Below are 12353 nucleotides of genomic sequence, written 5' to 3'. Positions count from 1 at the left end.
CTATGTTGAGGAGTGCATTCCCGTGCATAAAGCAAATAATTGGAAAATAAAATGCGCGCTCTAACACCCTGAAACACGTTGACAAGGACTTCAGATTTTTTATTTCAGAAACCTAAATATACAGGATACATGTATACAGAAAAAAACTGTTGCACCAAAGGTTACGAGAGCTCCCCCTAAATTTTCTCAAATGGGGCTTTCTGGGAACAGCTTTCAATTTACTTTGGGTATGCCTTGGATGGGCATTTTAAGCTAATTTTACAGGAGTGGGAAGAGGTTAGATAAATATAAGAACTTTATTGTTATCAAAGACGAGCAGTTTCTATACTTATTTATAGTAGTTTTTAAACAGTACAAATATATTTTCCTTAAATTATTTGACATTACTTATTGAAACATTGCACTGAACCAACAAATGCAATCCTGACTACATTTGTACTTTGTTCTATTTCTTGCCACCTGGCAGCGCTTCTGCTCACACAGCTGAGCCTCATTGGCCCTGATTGAGGTCGCAGTAGAAACCCAGAGGACAGCTTCAAGACGGGCATCACGAAGCCTGGACCTGAACTTGCATTTATTAAAGTTCATAGTCGAGAAAGGTTTCTCACACAGATATGTGCTTCCAGTAAGGCACATTACCCGACGGGATCATCAAGTTCAGAAACATCCATTCTGCCCTCACTTCTGCGCTGAACTCAAAACATCTCTTCAGGACATTACCCCCGCACATTATAAATATAATAATATTGTGGTAATAGTATACTAAAAGTTATACTTTTGGCTTATTCAAGGTTATTACTATGCTATATTACTTTGTACACTATACATACCATTGTCCATTAAAGTATTATAAATGTATTACCAGTATCCTAAAGGCTGAATGAACTTCCCAGATAGTAATCAAAATCACTTTATTGAATTAAAGTGTACATGTATAACTAAACAGAACACATCAATGAACCATCAAGCATTGAACCACAAACAGGATCCATATGATGTAGTTTTTCTTTGGCTGAAGTGCTCATTGTTACACTTTGGCCTGATGACGCTCCCACGTCCGAGGCACTCGTCTGTGGACATTCTTTAATAACAGTTTCTGTTAGGAGAAGAGAGATGATGTCACAGCATAGTCATACAACATCTTCTTATATGTTGACTACACAGGAAAGGTTTCTATTTTTGACTCGTTTCCCGATGAGGTCCCTTCCCTGACTCCCATGTTACCGCAGCGTTAGCTAGTTAAGTGTTGGAGAAACCATGTACACCGACAATAAAAATGAAAGATTTACATAATTATCATTGCACCCGCTAATAAGCACGCTGCATTTGCTGAGCATTAGGATTTATAAATCTGAATGACAACATCTATCAGGATTCACAATAAACATTATGGTGCCCCTTCATTTCAACAAGTCCATTTCCTTTGTCTTGAACTTATAAAGTATTATTAGGCTGCAGAGGAAAGTGACCCTTATGAATGTATTAAGCCGTATACACGCTTGACAAGGACCCACAAATCAGTTATCAGTGACAGCAGACAGACTGAGTCGGGTGGAGGAGTCTGGCTGTAATGTAATCTATAAACAGCAGATGGCCTTTGAGGACATCAACGCACATGTTTCTTGCACATTTATAGCAGAGATGTGTCACGTGGGTGTTGTGTCGTATTTTCTTCTTTGGATTCAGACAAAAACGAGAACACGGAAGTGTTTTGTTTTTGTTTTTTTTAAACGGAAAATACACGGAAAAAAACCTGGTATGTCTGTATTTTCGACTAAACAATAAAACATATCGACATTTCGAAGCTTTCGACAAAGTAAGCTCAGTGGTTTGTAAAACTAATGTAAAAACACGCACTGGGCCGCCATTAAAAAAAAATAATACTTCACGGACATGGAGAACAATCGGAATTCACCATTGTAGGATTATACTCAAACGTAACGTGGCAGCTGGACAAGCAAACACAACGAAAACATGCTAAGATGTCCACAGAAGTGTCCCTTATGTGTTGTTGTAGAAATTGAGAGTGATTTCTTGCAGGCAAACTATCAGTAAAACAGAGTTCCTGTTTGTTATGTTTGGGAAATCGAGACCGACGCATCACCATACTCCTTTGTACCAAACATCTGATGTGCACCTGAAGGCATCACATGACTAGGGAGTGGTCGATTTCTCAGCAGACCGACATGAGTCATATTTCCGTGAAGACGGCCACGGACTCAACCGTTTGCTCTTCAACTCCGGTAACCAGCCGACTCCTGTTTCAGGTAGTTTGATAAACGTTAACGTTTAAGTTCTTTCTTCACGCTTTCGATTAATTCGTTTCATGTTTCCCTGTCTGTTGAAACGACTTCTTAACATTATCGGCGATGTTAAAAGACGAAGGTCACTTTCGGTTTTGTAAACTGTGTGACATTAAACATTCTTAAATGTGTTTGTAGGTTTCACCTTTTTAGATGATTAGAAACGGAGAATATGTTCCTGCTGAATAATCCATTGCTGTGACATAGACTTCACAATTATAATTCAATTCCGATTTATACCGTTTTTATTTTATTTGTGAAAACATTAGAGCATTTGTGATTTCAGCCGACTCCATAAATATATAGTTTTAAATATCGTGTGGCTGAAGAGTTAGCTTGTGTGACTATTTTGTGCGCGCGTCATAACAAAAGTCCGTGTTTTTGTCTATTCGGTACGGAGGCTTGGAGAGCCCAAAAAGCACGGAGATCGACCGATTGTATATAACAAGTCTGCGTCACTGTTTTTGTCCTTGTGCTGTTCCCTTAGTGTGTTGTCTTTTATATGATGGTAAAGTATATCACAATGTAGTATTACTTTCAGGACTCGAGTAAATGTTGATAGTATTTTAACACCACTGCTTTTAACAATACACATTTTGTTTTCTAGGTGACCAGAAGGCAAGAATGGCTGCTGCTTCAGTGAGCTACCAGTAAGAACCTGTTTTCTTGAGTTTTGTTAAGGGTACTTTAAGTTGGCAATTAGGAAAGGCAGGTGTAGTAAGTGATACTTAACATTTGAATAGCACATGTTGACGAATCCTATTGAATAAAGTGAAATATGAGAAGTTTCAGACGGAGTGTGAAGGTGGATATAAGAAGAGGTTCATGCCAAACACTAGCACTTGGACAACGTTGAGATTTCTGGTCTGGAAATGTATGCAAATTATTATAATTATTATTAATTTGCATATTTTAACAGACAATTTCAGAAACCTTGTAGTACACCCATTCCCCTTAACCCTTTAACTGCCATGCTCTACATTTTGGGAGAGCACATTTTAAGTCGCTATATCTTATCTAACATGTATTGACCTTAACTGAACCTCATTGAGCCATCTCTACAACTTAATTGGTTGAGGTGTCTTTAAGAAGTATACCTTCTCAGCTTGCCTCTTCACAGGAAGTTAGCAAGAAATAGTATCCAGACATGTGGACACTATTTGGTGAACATTTCAAAGGTAAGTACATTTATTCCGATTTCAAAGGATTTGGGCGCCGATGAAGGAATGATTATACTTCAATAAATTGAGCTGTTTTTTTGAAAGAAGAAAAGGATCGCCAATCAGAGGTTTGACCGGATCGCATGAGAAACATTGCGTCTCTACGGTCGACACTCAAACTCGACTACATTGTTGAGTTTGAGTGTGACGACCCTCCAACTCTGCTGGCCGGATTCCTGCTCGAAGACGGCTTCCTGGTGGGAGGAGCTGGGACGTTCACCTGGTCATACCAGCCCATCTGATTGGAGCCTCCAAGAAGGCGTAAAAGACAGCACTTCTGGGAGTGTCTCTCAAGTCAGCCTTGAAGAGGATCGTTGGCGATAATTCTCCACAAGAAGAAGCTGATGACCTCCGTGTGTGGGTAGGTGCCACCGTCACTGCCTACTACACACGCTTTACCGGCGAGCCGTGATAACAACGTTTAAACCTCCAGTGAAACTCTTCACTACATTATTGTGTGAACATTAGAGACGAGAGTAACCGAGATGAACATGAGCTCCAGAATCAGGAGGACATTCTCACTGTGACAGAAAACATGACAACAAAAAGAAAAACAGAACGTTCTGTTCAAACTACTCGAGCAGTTTGGCCACGCACCTGTTGACAGACTGATGAATGCAGCACTATCCTTAAGGACATTGTAAAACACTTTGAGACGTGCACCAGATATAGCAAACCAAAGCCGGGAGTGTGATGTCTGCATGCAACCGACCACTTCACACGCTTCAGTGCAACTCAGGGAGATCGTGAAGCACTATATACATTGCTGGATACGTGTTCATGGTCCTTCACGCAGACTGTTCAGGGACGATGGGGGTGAATTCAACAATAAAGATAGGAGAGACAAGCTTCAACATTGAAGTGAAAACCACTGCAGCTTACAGCCCATGGATCAATGGGCTTTAGGAAAGGTATATCAAACCCTCACTGAACTCCTGATGAGAGGGTAGAGGAACAATGGATGTGACTGGAGGATGGCCACTGGAAAAGCCACTGGAACATAGAAATACTGTTAAAACTTGGAGTCCATTGACTACCGGTTCTGTTGTCCCATCTGAGCATGTCAAATTATGTGCTAGCCATCCTGAAGAAGACCTACTTATTGGGAATGATGACGCCTTCATGTCTGCCAAACACAGTGAACTCTGCAACTGGAAAAAGAACGATGTGTTTTGAAGAAGTAAAAGACGAAGGCCAGAAATGCATCTCTACGAGGTGGGTGTGCTCACTCAAGGAGACACCTGATGGTGTTGTACCTAAAGCTAGATTAGTTGGAAGAGGCTTTGAAGAAATGAACACTGCGGAGCTCCCAAAAGACTCCCTGCATGTGCCTTGGAGTCTCAAAAAAAAGATTATGGCAGTGATATTTCCAAAGAAATGTCCGCTAACCTCTCTGGACATGAAAGCAGCCTTTTTACCAGTCAAAGAGTTAACTTGAAGCCTTGCTTGTCATGTGGTTGATGTCATCTGGGGTGGTCCAGAAACATTCTCCACAACGTCATCCCTCAGACTTGAAGTGCACAACAGCTTCAGCTACATTGAAATGTATTCACAAGAAGAATCTACAACCCATTCCTGTGGACCCCGACAGAGCCTCTAACAGACACTGAAGCTGACATGTTAACGTCGAAGATTGGCCAAATATTGTGTAGCAAGGCAATGAAGACATTCAACATAACGTGCGACATATCCATCCCAGCATCAAGTAAGAAGCATGCTGCTGTGCAGACTCTACACTGTGCAAACAAACGGGTCAGGAGACTGAACTCAGAAGAGGTGACCTTGAGGTTTCAGCTGGCTGAATGAAGCCAGTGGAGTTCAGTGATTCCTCGACGGGAAACCTTCCAGACGGAGGAACTCGAGGTGGACACCTGGTCCTGCTTATGGGAGAGAGTGCACGATTTCCACCTGTATGTTGGCAGTCAAAGAGGTTCTGTGCTCCGAGTTAACCAGTGTGTAACAGTTTGGTTCTAGAAGAACAGAAGACGTGTGCGCCATTGTTGTTGGTGTCTCTGGAGTTATTGAACAAACGGTTGCCCACGGTTTCAGAGTCAACGAGCAGCACCCAAAGTCGGCCGACCATCGTCCTGCTCTCCTGCAACTCAGAAGAAACGCTGCCCCCGAAGACCCTCAGAGCCACAACCAGATGTGCATTCTGAACAACTGTGGACTCGGATGAGGTGTGTTGAGACGGACATGTTTGGAATGCAATGTTCTTCAGTGTTTTGCAGCGCTCCCTTGTTTAAATGAAAAACAACATGTATCACTGGTAATCGGTAGTGTGCAGTGTATCTAACATGTATGCTGTTTATTAGTCCAATAAGTTGGCATAGTATTTGATTGATTCTACTGTTTTGGTATTTGTATGTACTTTGGTACCGTTTGGTAGAGACCTGTATTTCTAGAACTGTGGTGTCTGTTGACTCTTTTTGTTGTTTTAACTGCCTCAAATAAATAAATAATGCTAATCATTTTCCCTTCATTTTTCCCTGACAGAGGACTTTAAGGGGTGAATAGTAACATGACCGGAGCGCTAAAGTTGCCAAAAGAATAAATGACAAAGCTCTTATTTGAGTTCTATTTTTTATAAACTCGATCACTTTCTGCCTTTCAGGTCTGCAGCTATGCTTAATTTCCTGCACAGCAAAGAACTTGAAGGTAGACTACACACACCTTTGCCTCACACATTGTACAAGCTTGCTATGATATTTATGTTCCATATTTAATCAGAATTGCGTGTTGTTGCAGGTTCAGATCACCTGACAACGATGTCAAAGCTCGTGTCCACATATAAACAAAAAACTATGGCCTTAAAGAATCCAGCTCGTGCCACGTGGACGATTGGAGACCTCCATGACACCATTTACAGTGACGAGGACAACGTGGTGGATGGGTGGAACAAATTCTACCTTCCAGAAATAGTCAACATGCAGGTTCTGGGTGTGGTGAAGGGGACTTCGTGTCCGTGTGACCAGCTGGTTCTGATGACCTGCGAGGACACAATGGTGTACGGCTACGATGGAGAGGAGCTGCATCTGGTGGCTTCAAGCATAAATCAGCTGAGTGACAAGGGGCTAAAGTATCCAGCAGCCGAGTCCTATGACAAAGGGAAGCCCTTCCAAAAAATGGTACGAAGTTACAGTTAATTTGCTATGAACAAGCAGGGCTTTGTGATTGGTCACCTGTAGGTGCTGACGATGTCTAATTTGAGTTGTCTTTTGTGTGCAGAGCAACAAGGACTGGGATACAGTGAAGAAGGGTCCCGTGGGGCAACATTTGAACCAAAAGCATCACAAACTGGTGATAGGACAAAAGTCCAGATTCTTGGAGAATCTCAGATCCATCAGACGCAACACAGGTTGGTATTTTTGTCTTTGCTGCAGGGTAAAGATTAAGCTCATACTTTTCTCTGCTCTGGATGTGTTGATATCCTACATCAAGCTTAGAAAAAACCTTCATGCTCATGATGATCTGCTATTAAGTAACCCTGAGGTGTCTCTCACTGGAGTTGTTGAAGTCAAAAACCTTAAGTTTATAGCCAGGCCATGAAATCAACTCTTCCAAGTCAGAGTCTGTGACCCCTTGACCTTCATCCGGCTTTGCCCCTTTTCGATGGTGACCTTTGTAGCGCGTCACTGCCCGGATGTCTGGTCACTTGTTCCATCATTGGTGACTGTTCATTTCTGTTTCACACTGTTCGGTATTGAGTCTTTTAATTGGTTTCTTTTCTCTCCTCTCTCAGGTCCCGCCCACTCGGAAGGAACGCACTGACGATTTTTGTTTTGGCTGGTGTTTAATATTGATTGGTCACTTATTGATAAGGTGATCACATGTATCTGATTTAATATGATGTATCTATTACTAATGGCATTACATTCATGCTTTTATTATCATTATTAGTAGACTGTATCTACTGCTGCTGTTATAAGTAGTCATCATTTTTCTGATTATATATATTTTTGACTATAAAAATAAATTAGATAAAATAAAATGGAGAGGCTGTAGCTCAGTGGTCGTCCCGTAACCACAAGGTAGCCGGTTCGATCCCCGCTCTCCCCCATAGTTGCATGTTGAAGTGTCCTTGAGCAAGGCACTGAACCCCCAGTTGCTCTCCGGGCGCTTCACTGCTCCTTAATAATTAAGAATGGGTCCAATGCACGAGGATCAATAAGTGTACATTTATTTTGGATTTCATTTAATTAATGATATAGAGGTTGAACAACAATTGAAGGACTACCTCTTAATTCCTTTATTTTTTATTTCTCAGATCATTTCGTGATCTATTGTATATTTTGTTAATAATGTGAATTAAGGTGATAATGGCATTACCATTTCAAACATTTATTTCCAATAGTTGAATATAGGACTAATATTTGTTTCTTATCACAAATTCTGTGACAATAATACAGTTTTTTCTTATATGAGCACTTTAATTATGTCTTCTTTGCCCAATAAAAGTATTTTTGTAAACCCTTGAACTGCAGAAAACCTTTTATTCTTCTTCTTATTCTAATTGAACTCTGACAAACCACAACATATGAGGACGTTGATTTTAGACTGAATTATTGATTACTCAAAAGAACTTGTGGCAGCAACATTTTACCTGACCAGGTGTTAAGTCTTTTTAAGCTAAAATGACGAATATCTGTGTTTGTTCTTGCAAGAAGAGGCTCTGTAAGTGAGCGCTGAAGATTGAATGTAGCACAGCGTCATAAATACAGTTTACAGGGGTGGAATGTTCTGCTTTGACATGTACAAACAAAGGAGTACTTATTGGTGTGATCACAAGACATATAGATACATGTACCCTGCAAGGAGGGCTTAGTCAGCGTGGTCAGCACACACACACACACACACACACACGCCAATAGGTGTGACCCATAAGCACAAGTCCTTTATTCATAAAAGGGACTTGCATGTTTTAGACAGCTGCTGCATAAACCACAAGTCTCACAATACAGTCCTTAATAGTTTCACTCATTAACAAACTTCACTGCATTAGTTGACCTAGATCAAAATTCACATTACAAGCTTCACATGGAAAAGATGCAGACAACACAAATAACACCAGGAAGGGGGAGCAACAAACTCACTGAAATGCTGAAAGAACCATAATTTGTCAGTCACATCTAAATATTGTTTGATTGTTTCCAAAGCACACAAACAAACATGTTTTTCATAAAGCCACCATGCTGAGTGTCCGTCATTAAACATGTCCAGTGAAGCAGAAGTCAAAGTTTCGTTCTTATACTCTGATGGTTAGAAGCTGTTTCCGTACTTTTCGTTCAGATAAGGAACTCTTTGACTTCCTGGCACTGCCCCTAATTTATAGATCCTGTTTCCTTCGCAACATCCTGTTGTTATTGGTTTCCTATACACAGTTACATGCGTACATAAAACAACTATTACCAGGACTATGATATTCCAGTAGAACAAATGAACTTCATAATAAAGTCATTGGATGCATTATTGATTTAGAATGACACCACTGAAGGAACAAACTAAGGAGTGGTACAGTCAGGGGGCGGGGCTTCTTTTCTTTCTTTCTGTTTCATTTCATGAAGACTTAACAATGGTGAGTATCGCTGCTTTGAAGCGCTTTGCTCTGCGACTATTTGATATCATTATTATTAATCTGCACATCGCTAATTTCCCTTCAAGTGAGTAATTGTTGTGTCGTGTGTTATTTCAGGCTGACGAAGAGCAAAGACGCAGGTCAGTCACAGTCATTACCAAACAGTATTCAGTTAGTTGCAGTTAAAAAAGGGATTATGAAACTATTAAATTAGTTTTTGATAATAATGGTGGCAGTTAATGCATTGTTGGAAAAGTTTTTAACCGAATTGAAAGTGATTACTTTGCTTATACGTTGGTTTAGTAGTAGTTGTACTTTATCAATAACAGATGAGTAGCCGACTTATTTATTTAATTATTAGTTTTTTAAGTACAACCGTATTATTGCATTCTGCTTTAAAACCCTCTAAAAACATTTTATATTTATTATTTCAGAGAAGAATTTCTGATAGAGAAATACCCTTTCAGAAGGAACGCCTTCTTGCTTATCAATAAAATGGTGGAGCTGATGAGCCAAGCTCCAGGTGATGTCACAGCTTTAGTGGATGAGGTATGTCTGATGAATGAAATGTACGGCTTTCTGGACCCAATGCCTCTCAAAATAGAACATTATATCTCTTTGAATGTGTTTTGACTCCACAGATTCTTCACAGCATCTTCTTTTTGGGAAAAATCCACAATCCACCATTTTCTCCAGAAAGTATTCTGAATGACGACCAGATGTTGAATGAATTGGAGGACCTCTTCCCTCGGCCTTTTGACCTCTGTTCCTCTCAGCTACCAATGCGGAGTCCGTTTTCATGTGTGCTAGACATGGTAGGATAATAGTTTGTCAAAAGATGATTCAATTCGTCTTTGTAAAGCTGCATATCATTTCTACGTCACCTGGACATGTTAATATATTACAGTTTACAATGACTGCACATCATGCATTTCACAAACTAAGCATGGCTCTTAGTAAAATACATGCATTGATAACATTTGTGATTGCTTGCAGGTTATCCACCTGACTGGACGAGAGAACGAATTCGAAATCATAGATGGCCTGCGCGCGCTCATCAGTGAGCTGGACCTCAGTGAGGATCTGGTCTCCTCCACCATCTGTGTCTCTCACAGAACCGATATTAATGGTCCAGTCAAGTACTATGGAGTCTCCATGTCCGCTCCTGGCCGTCTTCCTAGGAAAATCATGATTGCTGCGTCCTGTATTGGCACCTGGGACAGGTATGTAGCCGGTGCAGTGATGACCTACTTTCCCTCAAAGAAGAAAGACTTTGATGGAACTATCCAACTTCCAAAGCGTGTCAGGTGCCAGGCGTTTAACCTCCGGAAGAAGGAAGAAAAGCCTCCTTGTGGATCATGTGGCAATTTGTTTGGTTTGACACCATGTGAAAATAAGGAGTGGGTATATGGCAATTGTGCCGAAGTTGAAAGTTTGAGCAACTTGTTTAAATATGTGGATGACGTCAAAGTGAGAGCGCGACCAGCATCTAGGATGTACTCGGATGGGGTAATGCTTCTGCTTGAAAGGCATGTGAAGAAAGAGCTCACTAACTGGCTTAATCATCGGGAATTTACGTGGAGCAATACTTTCTACACCCCTCAATGTCTCTGATCTTAAAAGGAGACATGATTGAATAGCCTATTAAATAGTGAAGTAGGCCCACAACTCCCGTGATCTTTTTTTATTATGACGTGAACAACAATTATTTTTAATGTGATTCTTTATCAGTAAAACGCCAATCATATCCTTGTGATCATATAGGCACTGAAATTCCCACGTGGGGCCGATCACAACAGACGCTTCAAAAACGCTCCCTGGCAACAGCTGATCAGCTTGTGGAGAGGGGGTGCGCGCGCAACCAGGCGAGCAAACGTAAATATCGGGGGGGCTGGGGGATGTGTCAATGCAGACATCGATCACTTCTTAATCTTCCTCGTAATTAACTATCAATAATATCAATGTCTGTTCCAATCACATCTACCAGCATAAAAACAGGAAGTAAAGTAAAGTAGTAAAGCCCGCCCCTCGCTTCATTTGATTGGCTGCCGAGCGCTGAAAAGTTGAGGAATATTTGATCTTTTATATACACACCAGTACTACAGGGAAACAGTGTTTTTATATTGTATCGTTTTTATCAACGCTTATTGTTAATTATCCGTCTGCTTATAAGAAATAAAGACATGCATGCATTCATGGCTGTCAACTGTCTGAATGCAAAGCAGGCAGAAGATATAAAAGTTCATGTATTGATCCTGTCAATGGCATTAAAATCCCAAAGATTGTTCATTTGTTTTGGTTTTATTGACTGCGACCTCATCTAAAGAAGTGATTCTTTGACAACAACATGGCATATATAAATATACCCTCTATAGACTCTAACTTAGTTTAGAGTCTAGAGGATCATTAAAATCACCAGAAGAAGAACATCTTAACGACCCGCTTCAGGACACCATCAAGGACCAGGGTATCTCCTAAACCCTCGGCCTCTGGCTCAGGCCTCTGCTTGAAAATGAATCGAGTGTTTCGCTGCAACTTCAGGTCTGAACAATCCTCATCACAATAAAGGTAAACCTTGTGAGGGTTCTGCGGAGGTGTAAGCATCACTATGTATTTTACTCAACCGGGACACTATTAACACTATTTGTAAATATTAAAACACACTACATAATCTTATGATGTTTCAGTTGGAGTATTATTGGAGTGTAGGCCACTGTGAAGAGCATCTGGCATGTGTGCCCTCTCTTGTTCTATTACTGGCACACCTTACATATTTGCATTCAAACAAAAGCTCACTGAGCTTCCCCTTGAAAGATGTGAGTATGATTCAGATAAAGTGCACATAGCCAAGTTAAAAAATAAGCATACACATATATCTAAAGCATACACCTGTTATGTAAGTGTGGGACCAGACACGTTCTGAGACGGCCACTACAATTGTTTCTATTGTTTTTAAGATGTATAGGAATTGGGCTTATTCATCCGGCTTATTTGACACAGTTATTAAAAGCAGAGTAAACACAAGGTTTGAAACAACTCTTTTTTTATACTGCTGCCGCTATAAGAATGTCTATATGTTGGAAGTACAGCAGAGCAAAGTATCTTCATGAGCATCATGTGATGAAAGAAAAACCTCCAGAGATAAAAGAACGTAAAGCTTTTCATGCACTATAATCATATCCAACTGTTAACACGTCTTCTTCACAGTACAATGATTCTTTTGCTTGGTTTGTCTCAGTGGCAGACATCTCCCAC

The 12353-nt window shown here is 40.6% G+C and overlaps 2 protein-coding genes across 11 annotated transcripts; both read left to right on the top strand.

Moving 5' to 3' along the window:
• Nucleotides 1-2077: 2077 nt before the first annotated feature.
• LOC117739280 lies at nucleotides 2078-8001 on the top strand. Of its 10 annotated transcripts, XM_034545601.1 has the most exons (9): nucleotides 2080-2267; nucleotides 2911-2953; nucleotides 3409-3481; nucleotides 3572-3884; nucleotides 5573-5703; nucleotides 6138-6181; nucleotides 6272-6651; nucleotides 6752-6881; nucleotides 7266-7504. In XM_034545601.1, the coding sequence occupies exons 5-9, from the start codon at nucleotides 5699-5701 to the stop codon at nucleotides 7292-7294; spliced, it is 588 nt and encodes a 195-aa protein (XP_034401492.1). In that variant the 5' UTR covers nucleotides 2080-2267; nucleotides 2911-2953; nucleotides 3409-3481; nucleotides 3572-3884; nucleotides 5573-5698; the 3' UTR covers nucleotides 7295-7504. The 10 variants fall into 10 exon arrangements, with proteins under 10 accessions (XP_034401487.1, XP_034401488.1, XP_034401484.1 ...); XM_034545596.1 differs by lacking the exon at nucleotides 5573-5703 and having other exon boundaries at nucleotides 2078-2267; nucleotides 3424-3481; XM_034545597.1 differs by lacking the exon at nucleotides 5573-5703 and having other exon boundaries at nucleotides 2078-2267; nucleotides 3424-3481; nucleotides 3569-3884.
• Nucleotides 8002-8863: 862 nt separating this feature from the next.
• Nucleotides 8864-11387, top strand: LOC117739278. The gene is made up of 5 exons (XM_034545590.1): nucleotides 8864-9098; nucleotides 9216-9238; nucleotides 9533-9647; nucleotides 9740-9913; nucleotides 10095-11387. Exons 1-5 carry the CDS (start codon nucleotides 9003-9005, stop codon nucleotides 10710-10712), a joined length of 1026 nt encoding a protein of 341 aa, XP_034401481.1. The 5' UTR covers nucleotides 8864-9002; the 3' UTR covers nucleotides 10713-11387.
• Nucleotides 11388-12353: the final 966 nt, after the last annotated feature.

Source organism: Cyclopterus lumpus, chromosome 11 (assembly GCF_009769545.1).
Source record: "Cyclopterus lumpus isolate fCycLum1 chromosome 11, fCycLum1.pri, whole genome shotgun sequence".
Classification (NCBI taxonomy): Eukaryota; Metazoa; Chordata; class Actinopteri; order Perciformes; family Cyclopteridae; genus Cyclopterus; species Cyclopterus lumpus.
The sequence above is the reverse complement of the archived record's forward strand: the minus strand, read 5'-3'. Positions and strand labels throughout refer to the sequence as shown.

Bases quoted from the DNA above. Each gene is read 5' to 3' on its own strand.
- LOC117739280 (XM_034545592.1), top strand. From the start codon at position 2,928: ATGGCTGCTGCTTCAGTGAGCTACCA. The intron at 6,652-6,751 runs GTACGAAGTTAC...TTTTGTGTGCAG, and splicing joins GGAAGCCCTTCCAAAAAATG to AGCAACAAGGACTGGGATAC. The intron at 6,882-7,265 runs GTTGGTATTTTT...CTCCTCTCTCAG, and splicing joins ATCCATCAGACGCAACACAG to GTCCCGCCCACTCGGAAGGA.
- LOC117739278 (XM_034545590.1), top strand. From the start codon at position 9,003: ATGACACCACTGAAGGAACAAACTAAGGAGTGGTACAGTCAGGGGGCG. The intron at 9,239-9,532 runs GTCAGTCACAGT...TTATTATTTCAG, and splicing joins GACGAAGAGCAAAGACGCAG to AGAAGAATTTCTGATAGAGA. The intron at 9,648-9,739 runs GTATGTCTGATG...TTGACTCCACAG, and splicing joins TCACAGCTTTAGTGGATGAG to ATTCTTCACAGCATCTTCTT.